Source organism: Hippocampus bargibanti, linkage group LG10, assembly GCF_051943395.1.
Source record: "Hippocampus bargibanti isolate YZ-2025 linkage group LG10, ASM5194339v1, whole genome shotgun sequence".
Taxonomy (NCBI): Eukaryota; Metazoa; Chordata; class Actinopteri; order Syngnathiformes; family Syngnathidae; genus Hippocampus; species Hippocampus bargibanti.
Window position 1 is genome coordinate 24,500,117 of NC_142743.1, and position 11,891 is coordinate 24,512,007.

At 41.4% G+C, this 11,891-nt stretch overlaps 1 protein-coding gene across 2 annotated transcripts; it reads right to left on the reverse strand.

Moving 5' to 3' along the window:
* Positions 1-1,218: 1,218 nt before the first annotated feature.
* LOC148893079 (rho GTPase-activating protein 19-like) lies at positions 1,219-11,259 on the reverse strand. Of its 2 annotated transcripts, XM_089007318.1 has the most exons (12): positions 11,043-11,257; positions 9,718-9,986; positions 8,679-8,759; positions 7,616-7,825; positions 7,300-7,526; positions 6,474-6,560; positions 5,786-5,851; positions 4,534-4,734; positions 3,880-3,975; positions 3,432-3,515; positions 2,627-2,728; positions 1,219-2,552 (listed from the first exon to the last, which is right to left on the reverse strand). In XM_089007318.1, exons 1-12 carry the CDS (start codon positions 11,144-11,146, stop codon positions 2,496-2,498), a joined length of 1,584 nt encoding a protein of 527 aa, XP_088863444.1. In that variant the 5' UTR covers positions 11,147-11,257; the 3' UTR covers positions 1,219-2,495. The 2 variants fall into 2 exon arrangements, with proteins under 2 accessions (XP_088863444.1, XP_088863446.1); XM_089007320.1 differs by lacking the exon at positions 2,627-2,728 and having other exon boundaries at positions 11,043-11,259.
* Between the last annotated feature and the right edge of the window lie 632 nt (positions 11,260-11,891).

An 11,891-nucleotide genomic window follows, 5' to 3' on the forward strand; every position in this document is an offset into this window, starting at 1 on the left:
GCAGAGTAAAATCACAAATACAATGATACCTTGGCTTACGAACTTAATTGGTTCCCAGACAGAGTGTGTAAGGCGAAAAATGTCTATCCCAAAAATTAAGTTCCCATAGGAAACCATTAAAATGAGAATAATCCGTTCCCAGGTCCCCCATAAAACATCATTTTTCTAATTTTCTAAGCCTTAAAACTACACAAATTATACCTTATTTTATGTATAATAAATGTGCTATGGTATTATAATTAAAAAAATAAACTGTACTTCATAATGAAGTGGTTGTATTGCCCTTTGTGATGCTCGTTGATGGAATGGAGTGGCATGAAACACTTGAGGAACGTAGCCTTCTTCTTTCACCATCTTGGGGAATGATCCCTTGTAGGTGCTTTCTCTGCCATCATTTTACCTTGTTCCTCATCAATTGTGTTCTGTTTAGCTGGGTTGATAGCTTCTTAGCCGCACGTGATTGGTCGATATCCTGACACACGCAGCAGTGAGGAGAAGGGGGCGTTAGGGTAGACAGGTGGACAAATGTTATCACATTATACTCTTATTATGATTCAATGATGATATTTTTACTAGTTGGTATGATAGCATTATTAATATGAAAAGCAAATGAGTGACATCTGATCATCAGACCAGAGAAACCACCGGGAAAGTTAAAGTTAGCATCCGCGAACTCTGTGCACATATAAATCAAGCCATATAAATACAAATATTTGATAGTGTATTTTTTACATGAGTAATTCGTTTTTCACATAATTTTTGGTAGTTAATTTAAGCAAAAAAAAAAAAAAAAAAAAAAAAAAACACACACACACAAAGTGAGGAGCCATTTGGGAGTCATAAGAGCCGGATCTTTTTAGTGAGCCGAGTCAAAAGAAGCGGCTATCTGAAAAGAGCCGGAATTCCCATCACTAGTTCACAAAGGCTAAGCTCGTGAGCAGTCGCCTGAGCTTTCTCATGTATTTTGGCCAACAAGTACTTGAAAACGATTACAGAATATCTATTTAAATATATATACGAAGCACTAAGCACCCGCTCCAAATAACGACGCAATTTATGATCATCGTGTTACCTTATTAAGCGGCCAGCGACTTTGACGCCAGGGCGAGGGGAGGTCTGGCGGAAACATGGCGCCATCTGGCGGACAACAACTCGCATGACAGATACCGATTGTTTTGGACAAAATATGAAAAACAAGCGTTTGTGTGAAAAGTTTTAATCCACGCTTGGACGTTGTTGGCTAGTGAATGTTATTTTAACTCTTTAGTTAGACAAAAGACGAAATAAAAATAAAATCACACATTCGACATCACGTGATGCTTTGAACGTCAGGTGGACTGCCGTAAACATGGCGTCGACGTTTCACATTTACAAAATGACAATAATGAATCAACGTTTAAAAAAACATTCACACGTAAATATTAAGATGATGCATTTCGCTGAATTGGTTAATTGTGAAAAGGAAGATTATTTTCACATTGCAGTTTTGCCCCCCAACACACAGTGCTCAGAAGTGCCATAAAAAGCATTGCAAATCGCAAACGACGTTACAAAATGGCCGTTTATTTGAGCGCCAAAGCCTTCCTGCCTAAAAAAATATATCCCGTATTAAAAAAAATAGTCCACTTTCTTTGTGAATGTTAACATTTCCTTCCTTTAGCTAACCAAATGTGGCGATACAACAACAACAAAAAGTAACAACAGAATAGTAACTTGTAAACAGTACACATCGTCCTCATATTTCAAACACTGAATATTAAATATGATATTGATTAGCAGTGATCATTCCCAGTCAGTCTGTCAATATGTTAGCTAGCAGTCAACGCCGCATGTATATTAGGCTAATCAAGATAGCGAGGTTGTTATTTTTCATTCGGTAAAGGTTATGAAGAAACAGTACGGTCCACAAAGGCAAAGCTAGATAAGCGTATAAACTGTAGAGTTTAAGAATGCTAAGCTAACTAGCCTGCCAAACAGTAAACGAAGGCTGTGCTAGCCAATGAAAATCACTTCCTGTTTGATTGTTTCTTTACAAAATCATCTTAGAAATGCTAAGATATCTCCTGGTTCTTGCTTCGGGGTCAAAAGTGGTTGCTTGTAATTCTTAGGGTTTAAATAGGCTATGCTAGCTAACGGTCACATCTCCGCGTACAGTAGTGGTGGCTCATAACCGGCACAGTCGGGAAAGGAGAAGCTACTGAACAGTCATATCTTTCTATACGGTTAAAGTTGTTCATTAAAAAAACAGTTTTGCAAACGCTAAATGCTAAATAGCAGTCGTCCATTGTTAAACGGTAGCTGTCGTTTGACGTCTGGTCTAGGCTCAGCTAGCTAATAATCAGACACCTTTTTAGTGTAATGTTCCTTGTACGGACGGTAATGGCGGACATCCACAAACGCTATGCTAGCTAACAGTCGTCGCTCGTATAGAAATGCTACGATAACTCCATCAGCGTGAAGACGTCTCCTTGAAGACCAGGAGGTGACGGCGGCGTCTAGATGGTGATCTCCTGAGACGGTGAGAACAATCTGATCACAGACGAGGCGGTGTCCTAATAAAAGACGGACGGACGCATTAGGCTCGAGGACGCAAACGTCTTTTTCGTCTCGTACGTACGTCGACTACCTTGGAGACTTTAGCAACTTTGTCCCGACTCAAGTCAAAGTCGGGATTTTTCAACACCAGCCCCGCCTCGCAGTGCTTGCCACCACTCAGCGGCGTTTTCACCTACGCACACACGCCGTCTTATGAACATTGTACGTCTTTAGGTTACACAGTGGTAGCTCGGTTTACGAACTCCCTTGGCTTACGAACTTTTCGGTTTACGAGAGAGAGAGTTTCAACTTTGATCATTCAAAGGCAGAGCGTGAACTGCAAGGTTAAAATTCCCATCAATCATGCTCCACAAATAACCCGCACAAGCTATCTGTACACTTGATGCAAAAAGCTATCAAGCCAGCTAAACAGAACACAATTGATGAGGAACTAGATAAAATGATGGCAGAGAAAGCACCTCCAGGGGATCATTCCTCAAGATGGTGGAAGAAGAAGGCTACGTTCCTCATCAAGTGTTTCATGCTGATGAAAGCGGCCACTCCATTCCATCAAGCCATCAACGACCATCACAAAGGTCAATAAAATCACTTTATTATACAGTACAGTTAATTTCTTTAATTATAATACCATCGCACATTTATTATACATAAAATAAGGTCTATTTCTTGTAGTTTTAAGGCTTAGAAAATTAGGTTTTATGGGGACCTGGGAACAGATTATTCTCATTTTAATGGTTTCTTATGGGAAATACATTTTTGGGATACACACTTTTCACCTTACACATATAAGTCTGGGAACCAATTAAGTTCGTGAACCAAGGTATCGCTGTAATTTCATCGTGTGTCGGCATTTTGATGAATATTTTGGGTCTCACCTGCTGCCTGGCATTTTCTTTGCCGCATTTGTACGTTACCCTGGCGACTGTGTCCGGTGTCAGCTGACCGGCACGAGTTTTACGCTGGAATCAGAAAGAAAAGAATCACGTTGACAGGGCAGGCATGACAAAAAAAAAAAGTCTTTTAGACGCTAAAGAGTCTACTAGTGTACTTTTTGGTGTAAATAATAATAATAACTCAAATAGATAGCAAGCTAGCTAGCGAATAGATAGTTATTAGCCAGCGAATAGATAGCTATTAACTAGCGAATAGATAGCTATTAGCTAGCAAATAGATAGCTATCAGCTAGCAAATAGATAGCTATAAGTACTTGAGCAGCCATTCGCACCAGCGTTCACTATACCCGGAAGTAACACAGCAGCTATCTGGCTACCTAGCTAGCTAGCTAGCTAGGTAGAAAGCTATATAGTTTATAAGACGAGTTACCTTGATGAGTCCTCCGAAGGAACGTGACCGCGGGCGTTTTTTGCTGGGCTCGTTGTTCGGACTCGTACGGGAGGTCGCGGCTGTTTCTTTGACCATCTGCACATCAGGTAAATCACGCAAATATTAATATTAATACATCCGACTTACGACCACGACCTCCAGACCCTATTTTTAAACATTTTAATTTGACGCATGGCACCGCAACGCGCTAGCAGGCCGGCAACGCGTACGACAATTTTGGCAAGGCGGCCAGCCGGCATGTCACTCTCGCACAGCAATCAACTGCGTGATGGCACCAGAGGGAGGAGTTTGCGAGTCGTTTAACCTCAGAGTCTCAATTCAACATTTTGAATTAATAAAGATGTCATTCATTGAAGCTGCACCTTATATTCCACAAAATGCAGTCATTTATTGGTTAATTAATTAATTAAAAAATCAATTCATACATTTAACAAACTGATAAATACATGTATTTCGACTTACGACCGTTTGGTCAGAACAGAACTCGGTCGTAAATCGGACGTTAGCGGTATATTCAAATGTTTTTTGAGATTAAAAAAAAAAAATCAATGCAATCCCCATTACCCTTTTTTCCCTTTTTTTCCCCCAAATCGGTGAATTTACGGGTAATAAAAATGGCAGCGGGTATCCAACCTGTCGGACCAGCTTCTTCTTCTTGGCCGAGTCGGGCATGTTGTGCTGAACGTGCCTGAAAAGGTCCTTAAGCGCCTCCTCCGTGCGCAGCTGAGCGGGCGACGGGCACTCCTCTGAACCAATCGGGGGCGCCCGTCGCTTTAGAGGCGGGGCCACCAGCCGGCGGGGCGAGCCGTTGGGTGATAAGAGGTCAAGGTCGTCCTGAGGTACAGATTACGTCAGCGGCGGAAAACTTTACTCACCCGCTGTGAGACGCTACACCCAACTTACAAACGAGATACGTTCCGAACGGTTGTTCGTAAGGTGAATTTGTTCGTAAGTTGCTTCAGTGCTATATTTTGTATGGAACGTATGTTTAAGGCTTGTATAAGTAACCAGTATTGACCAGTTTCTACTGAAAAATAAACATTGAATAAAATATACGCTCTATAAAGATATGTACATGTACAGCTGGAGAGAATACTACATGTTACTACAAATACAAAAAAGTTTGTAACTCCAATGTTAGTAAGTAGGAGAGCGTCTGTACATTCCCGGATTCAACCAATAATTTTCAAGCACCAGATATTTGTGGTTTTTAGGCTAGCTGTCGGCTATCTGTAGGCTAGCTGGCTAGCTCTTTTTTTCTCTGGGCGAGCAGCGGCAGCCACACGTTCACTCAACCCGGAAGTAACTCAAATAGATAGAAAGCTAGATAGATAGCTATTAGATAGTTATAGATAGCTAGCTAAATAGCCAGCCAGACCGCTAATAGATAACTAACAGAAAATAGAAAATAATAACAATAACAACAATAATAATACATTTTATTTTTTTTTTTACATTTCGCCTTTCAAAACTCTCAAGGTCACTTTACAGTCACAGGATAAATTTTTCTATGGGCGAGCAGCGGCAGACACGCGCCAGCGTTCACTCAACCCGAAAGTAACTCAAATAGATAGAAAGCTAGCTAGTTAGCTAATAGAGAGCTAATCGTTAGCTAGATAGCTAGCCAGCCAGGCCGCTTTTAACAACAGTTGAAGCTGAAACAAAGCGCTAACATGAAGAAAAAGGAAATGCTGCCTCCTTGTGGAAAATAAAAACACATCGCCAGAGGCCATGGCCAGCCCTTTATCGGCACCCAAGCATTATTCTGATTTAAAAAAAAAAACAAACTAACAAATTTGGGAATGACGCACCGCGTCAGATTTTCAATTCCTGAATAAATTTGTGAATGAGTTAAACAATGTAAATAGGTTGACCTTCGACTGACCTTGCTGCGCAAAGTGGCAGTCTTCATGAAGTGTGTTCGGGCATGTTCCCTGAGGTACGCCGGCGCCTGAAACACAAACAAACCAGCATCAAACAAGTCCAACGGGTGATAACGTCGACAGAATCAGACAAAAAAAAAAAAAAAATGGCCGACTTTGATTTTGTCTGAGTGTGTGTGTTTGTATGACTAGTCTTGTGAGGACCAAAAACATTTTATAACATACGTTTTTAAGTATATGTATAGTATACTCAAAAAAGAGTATACGTTTTTGAGTAAGTATTATACCACAAGTTTTTCATTCTAAAGGCTTCTAGAGGGTCTAGTTATGCATATGTTAATGTTTCAGAGAGGTCCTCACAAATCACCCAAAATGATTTTTGTGTGTATTCCCATTTCACTTGGATACACACACTTTTTACTCACTGTGTGTGTGTGTGTGTGTAAAACAACATTTTAACCAAATTCACTACAGGGGTGAGGACTTTGAAGGTCCATTCAGAAACCTCCCTCCTGCTGTTATTTCAGGTTCAAGTCCACTTTTTATTTATTTGCTTTTAAAGAAGTTGAAGTGGGAAATGGGGTAACATTGAGTCTTCAAAGTCTATCAGCAACGGTGGTCCTCACTCGTTATCCGGACCTCACAAAACCATTGAAACAGGAATGTATGTGTGTGTGTGTGTTTCGTCACCTTGAAGAGTTTCTGCGAGTGTCTGATGAGGAAGGCCATGCAATTGTTGAGGGTCTTCAGGTGGTCTTTCAGGTCGTTGGCTGTCATCTGCATAGCGGGAAAACATGCACAAATACAAACTTTGACCAAAAGACAAAAGAAAAAAAAAAAAAAAACAATAATAATAATAACACAAAACGGTGAACCGGATTATTTTATAATAATAATACATTTCATTTATTAGCACCTTTCAAAACTCTCAAGGTCATTTGTCGGGGAGAAGTTTTTCTGTGGGTGAGCAGCGGCAGCCACACGCGCCAGCATTCACTCAACCCGGAAGTAAAGAGATAGAAAGCTAGCTCGCTAATAGATAGCCAATAGATGACCAATAGAAAGAAAATAGAAAGCCAATAGATAGCCAATAGCCAATAGATAGCCATCGAGATAACTAGCTATATAACTAATAGATAGCCAGCCAGATAGCTAATAGATCACAAATAGATAGATAATAGAAAGCCAAGAGAAAGCCAATAGACTGTCAGCTAGACAACTATCTATACAACTAATATATAGCTAGCCGGCCAGTTAGCTAATAGATAGCTAGTAGATAACAAATATCTAGCTAATAGAAAGCTAATAGATAGTTACGTTTAAAAAAAATGCAAAAAAAGGTTAGCACGTGGACTGGAGGATGCTTTTGTTTGATTTTTTTTGTTTTAGAATCAAAGTCAATATTTTGATTCATTTTCAGCCCCCTCCCATCACGTGACGCTATCTGGCTATCTAGCTAGCTTTCTGGTTGGATACCTCCACCAGGGTCGTGGGCTTAAAATCTTTGTTCGCTTACGTGGCGAGGCCAGAGCACATGCGGCGCAAACATGAGCGCCAGGTTGAAGGCGGACATCTTGTTGGCCTCCTGCCGCTTTGCCGTGTGGTAGAGGAGGTCCAGCAGTAGCTTTAGCAGCGAGCGATTGGCGGGGGGGAGGAGAAGAAGGAGGAGCTGCAGCGCCTCCGTCTGACGCTCCTTATTGGGCGCCGACGTCTTGTTGCCGTGCTCGTCCAGCAACGTCATGTCTGGAAACGCAAAGGAGGCGGGCGGGATTTTTTAAAAACAAAACAAAAAAGCTAGCGCGTTAGCCGTGTTTTCATTCACAAAATGGCACCTGCGATCCGGAGGTGGACGTGAAAGTGTCTGCGCGTCAGCAAGGGCTCGGGCAGCTCCCCCAGGAAGGTCTTGAGCAACGTGGCGGCGTCGTTGGCATGGAAGCCCGCCGTATGCAAGTCCACGTCGGCGCCGCTAGTCAGGAGGTCCTTCAGCGCCTGCTGCCGGACGCTGTTGCCGGGAACCCGGAAAAGGCCTTCCACCTCAAGATCTGCCAATCCGGAAGAGCGCTTAGTCCACAGTGGAAGACGACAAATTCTGTTCTTCTCTTGGAAAGATTCAATCAGCAGGAAATACGTTTATACAAAAAATGATGAGGATTGATTGATTTCTCTGGCAGCTAGAGATGCTCTTCGGGGCAGGAGGAAGGAAGCCAAGAGAGATAGAGAGGAAGTTGTCTCCAGCAGATATAGACCACAGGAGTGTCGTCATTTGCAAAATAATCTACGAGATACAATCATCAATATGATATTAGACTGAAACAAGAGAGCTTAAGGTTTTAATTTAAGTTTTTAAAACTAACCACAAAAGACAACTACTGCCACCTACTGCAGCGGATGTGCAGTTTCACCTTTCGTTTTATTTTTCTTCAATTAAATAAATAAAGAAATAAACAAAAAAAAACAATTATTGCCCCCTGCTGTAGGAGATGTGCAATTACACCTTATTTAGGTGTAAAAAAAAAAAAAAAAAACAAGGAAAGTTTAAAAAATGCAAAGGACATCTCCTGCCACCTACTGTAGCGGACGTGCTGTTACACCTTTTTTAAATTAAACAAACAAATAAACAACTACTGCCACCTACTGAAGCGGATGTGCAGTTGCATTGTATTTTGTTTTATTTAATTAAATGAAGAAAGAAATCAAGAAAAAACAACTACTGCCACCTGCTGTAGCGAACGTGCAATTGCACTTCATGTTACATACATGTATGATTTCTTGATTTTACTCATACTTTTTTGGGGGGAAGGGCTGCATAAAGTACAATGAAGTAGAATGGTAAATAAATAAATAAAACGGGAAATTAAAGCAGGAAATAGACGAGAACAGTCGATGTGAGCTTACTTTTGCTGAGGAATTCAATGAGGCGGTATATGTGAGCCACGGCGCTCTCTGACAGCGCAGCCCCAAACATGGCGCCTTTATCTGAGATGACGACAACAACAGTCACTTTCAATATGCGGTCCTTAGATCGGGCAGTACAGCGATACCTCGGCTTACAAACTTAATTGCTTCCCAGACAGAGTGTGTACGGCGAAAAGCGTGTATCCCAAAAATTAATTTCCCATAGGAAACCATTCAAATGAGAATAATCCGTTCCCAGGTCCCCATTAAACATCATTTTCTAATTTTCTAAACCGAAAGAAATAAACTGTACTATGTATAATAAAGTGGTTTTATTGACCTTTGTGATAGTCGTTGATGGCTTCATGGAATGGAGTTCATCAGCATTAAACACTTGATGCGGAACGTAGCCTTCATCTTCCACCATCTTGAGGAATGATCCCTTGCAGGTGCTTTCGCTGCCATCATTTTACCTAGTTCCTCATCAATTGTGTCCTGTTTAGCTGGGTTGCTTTAGCTTTTTGCATCAAGTGTACAGATGGCTTGTGCGGGTTATATGTGGAGCCTGATTGATGGGAATTTTAACCTTGCAGTCTACACTCTGCCTTTGAACTATCAATAAAGTTGAAACGAGTCCAAATGTCACTGTTTTCGATCCATTTTCTCACTCTCTCCCTCTGTTGTCTGCCTGTCTCGTTCATGTTTAAACCACCTCCACTCAGTGCTGCGTTCTTGACCAATCACGCGGCTTTAGCCGAAGACTGGGGGCGGGGAATAGAGGACAAAAACAAGGCGGCTGCCATTTTCTTGTTAGGACAGCGGGCTCGTTCGCCAACGACACATCACTCATTGTGGCAGCTCCGTGTGTATCCCAAAAAATAGTTTGTATGCCAAAGTAAAATGTTCATCAATTTAATGTTCGTAAACCGAAAAGTTCGTAAGCCAAGGGCTTCGTAAACAGAGGTATCACTAGTACTCTCCTCTCAATTGTTTCGAACCACACGTTTTTACCAATTGATTGATATTCACCAAAACACACCTTTGCGTTTGAGGAAGTTGAAGGAGCGAAAGAAGCCGGGGGTCTTGGGACCCTCTTCGCCCAAGAGCTGCGAGAATTCGGCGCCCGGAAGGTCAATCAGGCGAGTGATGTTGCTCAAAACCAGCTCCAGGAAGACGTCGGCGTTCTCGTGCCGGAGCTTTTCCACGAAAAAGTCCGGATTGAAGATGACGGGCAGGCGGGCGGCGGTGGTGGCCCGAGAGCCTCTTGGGGGTACCGCGTCCTGATGGACCATCATGGTGGAGCGCCCGCTTCGAAAGGGACGACGTCATACACCCATTTGATTACATTAACTGGGTACGCTACAGTTGGCTATATTCCACCGCGATTGTCTCTGGCCAGTGAAGCGAGCGCACTCTCTACTCGCAGTCGTATATCATTGCATTTTTGTGAAGCACGTAATTGTTTTTCGTGGGATTTCCCAAGCTATGCATCTTATAATGACGTATGATCCCGTCCCACCACGGTGCTGCTGTTTTGCCCTTTTCAATTGCTGCTGTGGACTGCAAATTTCCCCATTGTGGGACAAATAAAGGTATTCTGATTCTGAAATGGCCAAAAACGGCTTGACGGGAATAAAATAGGTGAGATGTATTTATTATTATTATTAAATATCGGCTGAAATCTGGATGCCACAAAAAAAAAAAAAATACTCATAATAATAAAATAAAATCTACCATCCATATACATATAGTAATCCTCCATTTTGTACAACTAAAGCGAGGACACAGCTAGCCAGCGAGCTAGCTAGCCTTTAGAAATGAAGGAGAAAAAAAGATGCCAATTTCAAGGTAAAATCAGAGTATTGTCATCAAATGGTGATTAGTTTTACTTTATTGGCGAATGTGGCTGCCGCTGCTCACCCACAGAAAAACGTATCCGGTGACTGTAAAGTGACCATAAGAGTTTTGAAAGGCGCTTATAAATTAAATGTCTTATTATTATTATAATGACCGATTTCCATTTTTATAGCTGAAGAGCAAAAATTAAAAACCTTGAGATATTGCAAGCCATTTGTTTTTTTTTTTTTGCGAACGTTCCCCTTTTAAAATGAATATACAACGTGATCAAACAGTAACGATGACGGACTTCACAAAAAGATATACAACTGCGAGTACAGAGTACATTTAATAAATGTAGCGTAGCTAAATATTGGGGTTGTTAGCTTAGCGGCTACGAACACGAGTGACAGGGACATAAATTCGGTTTTATTCGCTTTTACGGCCGCCATGTTCTACGTTCCGCTTTGGAACCGCGCGATTTCCCCCATCGTTGCGTAAAATCGTAACGGCAGAACGTGTCTTTACCTCGTATTTGGAGCGGCTTGGTCGACATTTTCACCCGCGGCCATGTTGATTCCCTTCAAATGCACCGCTGTTATTTCGTTCGCTCCGCCTATTTGTTCAGCCATTGGTCAAATCGTGATTAAAGGCGTGACATAAAACGGATGGGAGATCTGAGTGCCATTTTGTGATTGGCTAGTTTAAATTTGCCAAAAACCGTCAAAACTGACCACGAAACAAAGTGAATATTTATATTTTTTATTCGTACCTACCTAACACTATTTTGTTTTCATTTATTTATTATGTTTCTCATTTTTTGGTTTTCCAAAAAGCCACTTATTGCCAAATATTGTGTGATTTTCTTTTCATCATAATAATAACATGGTTTTTCGGCTATCTGTCGGCTATCTGGCGGCTAGGTGTCAAGTAACTCAAATAGATAGAAAGCTAGCTAGGTAGCAAATAGATAGCTAATAGTTAGCTAGATATCCAGCCAACCAGACCGCTAATAGATAGATAGCTATATAGCTAGCCAGCCATACCGCTAATAGATAGCTAATAGATAGCTAACAGATACAAAATAGATAATAATATTAATAATAATACATTTAATTTATAAGCGCCACAGAATCCGTTTTTCTTCGGGTGAGCAGCGGCAGCCACATGCGCCAGCATTCACTCAACCCAGAAGTAACTCAAATAGATAGAAAGCTAGCTAGCTAGCTAAAAGATTGCTAATCGATAACCAGCTAGACAGTTAGCTAACTAGCTAAATTAGCCATATAGCTAATAAATAACCAGCTACATAGCTAGCCAGCTAGCCATATAGCTAATAGATAGCAAATGGATCACAAATAGCCAGCTAGGGAGCGA